The 6,524-nt window shown below is 42.1% G+C and overlaps 1 protein-coding gene across 1 annotated transcript in view; it reads right to left on the minus strand.

The window, feature by feature from the left end:
* The window catches only part of ECM1 (extracellular matrix protein 1), a 41,513-nt gene extending 35,387 nt beyond the window's left edge, over nucleotides 1-6,126 (minus strand). The window contains exon 1 of the mRNA XM_069727064.1: nucleotides 5,989-6,126. Coding sequence (XP_069583165.1) covers nucleotides 5,989-6,052 — 64 coding nt within the window. The 5' untranslated portion in view covers nucleotides 6,053-6,126. The remainder of the gene's footprint in view (nucleotides 1-5,988) is intronic.
* Nucleotides 6,127-6,524: the final 398 nt, after the last annotated feature.

Raw genomic sequence — 6,524 nt, forward strand, 5'->3', positions numbered from 1 at the left:
GCCGGATTCAGAAGAACAGCGGCATTTACACCAGGTAAAAATAAAATTTCATACAGCAGGTCAAATAAGCCTGTCACCAAGCTTTTAAATACACTGCTCAAAAAAATAAAGGGAACACTTAAACAACAGAATATAACTCCAAGTGAATCAAACTTCTGTGAAACCAAACTGTCCACTTAGGAAGCAACACTGTTTGACAATCAAATTCACATGCTGTTGTGCAAATGGAATAGACAACAGATGGAAATTATTGGCAATTATCAAGACACACTCAATAAAGGAGTGGTTCTGCAGGTGGGGACCACAGACCACATCTCAGTACCAATGCTTTCTGGCTGATGTTTTGGTCATTTGGAATATTGGTTGTGCTTTCACACTCATTGTAGCATGAGACAGACTCTATAACCCACACAAGTGGCTCAGGTAGTGCAGCTCATCCAGGAAGGCACATCAATGCGAGCTGTGGCAAGAAGGTTTTCTGTGTCTGTCAGCATAGTGTCCAGAGGCTGAAGACGCTACCAGGAGACAGGCCAGTACACCAGGAGACGTGGAGGGGGCCGTAGGAGGGCAACAATCCAGCAGCAGGACCGCTACCTCAGCCTTTGTGTAAGGAGGAACAGGAGAAGCACTGCCAGAGCCTGCAAAATGACCTCCAGCAGGCCACAAATGTGCATGTGTCTGCACAAATAGTTAGAAACCGACTCCATGACGATGGTCTGAGTGCCCGACATCCACAGATGGGGGTTGTGCTCACAGCCCAACACTGTGCAGGATGCTTGGCATTTGCCACAGAACACCAGGATTAGCAAATTCGCCACTGGTGCCCTGTGCTCTTTACAGATGAAAGCAGGTTCACTTTTAGTACGTGACAGAAGTGGCAGAGTCTGGAGATGCTGTGGAGAGCGATCTGCTGCCTGCAACATCCTTAAGCATGACCGGTTTGGCAGTGGGTGTGTGGTGGCATTTCTTTGGAGGGCCGCACAGCCCTCCATGTGCTAGCCAGAGGTAGCCTGACTGCCATTAGGTATCGAGTTGAAATCCTCAGACCCCTTGTGAGACCATATGCTGGTGCGGTTGGCCCTGGGTTCCTCCTAATGCAAGACAATGCCAGACCTCATGTGGCTGGAGTGTGTCAGCAGTTCCTGCAAGATGAAGGCATTGAAGCTATGGCCCGCCCCTTCCCCAGACCTGAATCCGATTGAACTCATCTGGGACATCATGTCTCGCACCATCCACCAATGTCAGGTTGCACCACAGACTGTCCAGGAGTTGGCGGATGATTTAGTCCAGGTCTGGGAGGATATCCCTCAGGAGACCATCGGCCGCCTCATCAGGATCATCCCCAGGCATTGTACAGTGGGGAGATCATACAGGCACGTGGAGGTCACACACACTACTGAGCATCATTTCTTTGTCTTGAGGCATTTCCACTGAAGTTGGATCAGCCTGTAACTTCATTTTCCACTTTGATTTTGAGCATCATTCCAACTCCAGACCTCCGTGGGATATTAGTTGTGATTTACGTTGATAATTTTTAAGGTTTTATTGTTCTCAACACATTCCACTATGTAATGAATAAAGATTTACAACTGGAATGTTTCATTCAGTGATATCTAGAATGTGGGATTTTAGTGTTCCCTTTATTTTTTTTGAGTAGTGTATATATATTTCTAAACGTGCCATTGGAATCAATGTCTTGACAGATGTCGATAACAACCCATCCAAGAAATCAAACCATAGATGACCATAAATTATGTGTAATAATGAGAAATGACACAGGTAAAAAGTATTGAACACATTTACTGAAATGTAATTCATGTTTCACGCAAAAGCCTTTGTTGGTGATGAAGCTTCAAGATGCCTCCTGTATGGAGAAACTAATCGCAGGCATTGCTCGGGTGTGATTTTGGCCCATTCTTCCACACAAACACTCTTAATATCCTGAAGGTCCCGTGGGCTCCTATAAACTGAGCTTCAGTTCCTTCCATACATTTTCTCGGCCATTCTAGCAACTTTATTTTATTTCCCTGAAACCAACTGAGAGTTTCCTTGGCTGTGTGTTTGGGATCTTTGCAGAGGTGTAACTAGGGGTTCAGCTAAGGAGGGGGGGGGGACAGAATATCTGAGTGAGCCCTGGTAATCCAGTATACTTCACTCCCAACAATCCTCCTCCATTATAAAAGAAAAAAAAACTTCAGATGAGCGATATGATATTTACAAGGGGCACGTTGGGTGTTTGGGCTGTAGGAAAGTACTGGTCCTTCTCGCCCCATAGTCCTTCATACATCTTCATCTTGCTGAAACGTCCACCTGTGTTCTATCATCTTCCTGGTAGACGGCAGCAGATTTTTATCAAGAACGTCTCAGTACATTTGTCCATTCAGCCTTCCTTAATTTATATGAAGTTTGCCAGTGCTCTATGGGGAAAAGCAGGCCCACGTCATGATGTTTCCACACGTAAACTGCACTGTTGGCATGGTGTTTTTGGGGTGATATGTAGTGCCTTTTGGACACCAAATATGTTGTGTACTATGGCATCCAAAGGGTTCAATTTTGGTCTCATCTGACCAGATGATATTCTCCCAGTATTTCACAGGCTTGTCTAAATGTTGTTGAGTAAACTGTAAACGCGTTTGAACATGCTTTTGGTTCAGTAATGGAGGCTTGCGTGGTGAGCGTGCATACAGACCATAGAGGTTGATTGCATTACTTACAGTTTTCTAAACAAACAGAAAGAAGAATGGACTACAAGAAGGCTCGCACAACCATATGTAATATGAAAATGCAAAAACGTTTATTCAAAACACCACAACACAACGAATAAAAACACTAAAAACACAATATCCTATATAAATCACCCACGTATATATATATATCTGTAGGAAATAAATCCATATGGCTGTATCATATGTACCATGCAATGAAACTGAGTTGAACACAGGATATAATACCTCAGACACTATAACAGCTGAGACCAGAGCCCACATAGATATAATAATTCACAGTGGCTCCGCTATGAAAAGAATACCCCCTAATAGAGTCTGGATGAAGACATAAGTAATAATGAGGTATAATACCTATACAGACCTAAAGGGTGACATAGCGCCAAAATGTCAATCTGTTCAACTAAGTAAAAGAGGAGCTGAGCCATCACCCGCACCTGAACCAGCCATGAGATCCTAAACAGGTGTCCATGCCTAAATGTCCAGCATAAGGATGCAAAAAATGGGGTGAAAGGAAAACGCCCCACGCGTATCGCCGCCGCCGCGGCTTCGTCAGGGGACGAAGCCGCGGCGGCGATACGCGTGGGGCGTTTTCCTTTCACCCCATTTTTTGCATCCTTATGCCGGACATTTAGGCATGGACACCTGTTTAGGATCTCATGGCTGGTTCAGGTGCGGGTGATGGCTCAGCTCCTCTTTTACTTAGTTGAACAGATTGACATTTTGGCGCTATGTCACCCTTTAGGTCTGTATAGGTATTATACCTCATTATTACTTATGTCTTCATCCAGACTCTATTAGGGGGTATTCTTTTCATAGCGGAGCCACTGTGAATTATTATATCTATGTGGGCTCTGGTCTCAGCTGTTATAGTGTCTGAGGTATTATATCCTGTGTTCAACTCAGTTTCATTGCATGGTACATATGATACAGCCATATGGATTTATTTCCTACAGATATATATATATACGTGGGTGATTTATATAGGATATTGTGTTTTTAGTGTTTTTATTCGTTGTGTTGTGGTGTTTTGAATAAACGTTTTTGCATTTTCATATTACATATGGTTGTGCGAGCCTTCTTGTAGTCCATTCTTCTTTCTGTTTGTTTAGGTATTTACATTATTGGACTTGGCTCTGCACACCTTAGACCTTCCTTTATATACGGCTGGAGTGCACCCTTCTTTTTATTATATAGTTTACTTACAGTTTTCTTTGAAATAATTGTACCTCCAGATTCCAGGTGTTCCTTGGCTCTTGGACAACTCTTCCGATGATTTTTTTTTCACTCCTTTGTCTGAGATCTTGCAGGGAGCACCTGGTCGTGACTGGTTTATGGTAAAATGATGTTCTTTCCATTTCTGGGTTATGGCCCCAACAGTGCTCATTGGAACCTTCAATAGTTTAGAAATTCTTCTGTAATCAATTAAATTAGTATGTTTTGCAGCAATAAGGTTGTGAAGGTCTTGAGACAGCTCACTGGTTTTACCCATCATGAGATGTTTCTTGTGTGGCATCTTGGTAATGTGATACCTTTTTATAGTCCATTATTTGAACCAGCTGACATTATTTTACACTAAGTGGCCGGATTGCTTTCTAATTACTGATAGATTTCAGCTGTTATGACTTGCATTTTGCACCTCTCTTTCTTCATGTGTTCCATACTTTTTCCCTGTGTCATTTCTCATTATTACACAACTTAATTTATGGACATCTATGGTTTGATTTTTCTGCCTGTGTGGATTGGACGGGTTGTTCCTCACATCTGCTGAGAATTGCATGTCATTAGCACCCTTAGAAAAAGATTTGCTTAGAAAATAGGTGACGCTTTCAATAGTTCAATCACCCATTGTACTTATGGCAAGTGACAGGTCCTCATTAAGCTAAAGAGACAGTGATAGGATTTCCATTAACAGCGTAAGCCACTGTATGAAATGACAAAAAAACCCAACCAACAGCAATTGGACCCCTTCACTAGGGCTTTGGCTACGCCACAGAAAGGTCTATCAAGTGTTCTCAGTCTAAAAAGATACTGAGGAAATGTATGTCTATACAGTGCTGTCCGTCAGGGAATCTTCCCCTGATGACAAATACAAAACGCAGTGTGAAGGCACCATTAAGTGGCCGATACATTGAGAAATCTGCTCTTACTGCATAGCAGTGGAGACAGAGACGGTGTCTCTCCTGCAACTCCAAATAGTAGTTATACAAAGTCATAAATGTAACCAAATATTAGATAACATACCTTTATAATAAAAACCATTAAAATCTTATATAAAAGGAAATTCCTAACCCCAACCCACTCTCGAATACCAGTAATTAAAACGCAGCATAAATATTTTGCAATTTATTTCTAGGACATCATGAGTATCAAAAACGAAGCCAATAACAAATGGGTGTGTGGCATTAATAAGGTAGGTCAAGTTTTGGGATGGGAAATTAAATCATTAAAATTCCATTCATGCAGAGAAGCTTGTAAATGAAAGGTGCAAACATATGTAGACACATATGAATATGTTTTAGCCATCGGCACCTCTTGACCTGGAGGGCCTCAATAATTGGACAGAGATTGATTTGTATAGTTGCCTTGTAATACCTAATTTCTCCTGTGGCGGCAATACAGTTTAGATAAACAGTTGCACTTGGGTACTCCCGTCGATCAAATATGGTCAATAGGGGTCTATACCCTGTAAGCAGTTAAAATTGAATGGAAAAACTCGTTTTAACATGGCAATGCTTGTACAAAAATGGAGCCATTCACAGGTGGGAACTTTACAGGAACTTTCAGGATACATAGAGTGGCCACTTATCGGGTACTCTGGAGCCAAGTAATTAGCGTTCATGTAATTTCTTTTTCAGACATTACGTAAATGGCTAAAGTATGTTGTGTGTATATATATATATATATATATATATATGTATATATGGAAAAAAAATCAGGCAGCACTCCAGTTCAAGGAAAAATTGTGCGCTTTAATCCAGCAAAGTGCTTGACAAAGACAGTGATGTGACCTCGAAACATGGATTAAAGCGCACAATTTTTCCTTGAACTGGAGTGCTGCCTGATTTTTTTCCATTTATATTTTGCGTTGGACAACTGCACTATTCAGGAAGTATTGCACCCAAAACCTGCTCAAGTTTGTGCTGCCATATGTCTTTTATATATATATATATATATATACATATATATATATATATATATATATATTACAATTCACAAGTGTTCCCTACGTATGTCCATACACTAGTAGATCCTTGTGTCTTACCTGTGCATACAGAGCAGATTAGCAGCAGCAGTTGTGCCGCTATCCCCAGCATTGGGCGTCTCATGGTTGCAGCCTGTTAGTCGGTGTCTGTGCTCCTGGATGAGCACTGAGTGCTACCTCTCTAGTATATGAGGGAGTACAGCCCCACACCCCTCTGTCTGGTGAGTCACGCCTGCTGGGTCACTGCCCAACTCTGTCTTGTGATCTCAGTTACAGCAGCACTTTCTGGTATTTGGATTCTGGTAGCCAACAATGTAAAGGTGCAAATAATACAGATCCTGAGTGACTCATGGACCTGGGACTCTACAATCTGCAGCATGCTGATGGGTTTCTTCCACAAGTTGCATACCATAAGTCTCTGGGGCTCATAAAAATTGATAGAGACTTTTCTAAACATTCACAGCACACGCAGACATGAGGGATTCCTGCTCTCCTGTCTCTATGTATTAAACAGACATGAGGGATTCCCGCCCTCCTGTCTCTGCCTAACACACAGATATGAGGGATTCCAGCTCTCCTGTCTCTATGTAACACAC

This window comes from Ranitomeya imitator, chromosome 1 (genome assembly GCF_032444005.1).
Source record: "Ranitomeya imitator isolate aRanImi1 chromosome 1, aRanImi1.pri, whole genome shotgun sequence".
Lineage (NCBI taxonomy): Eukaryota > Metazoa > Chordata > Amphibia > Anura > Dendrobatidae > Ranitomeya > Ranitomeya imitator.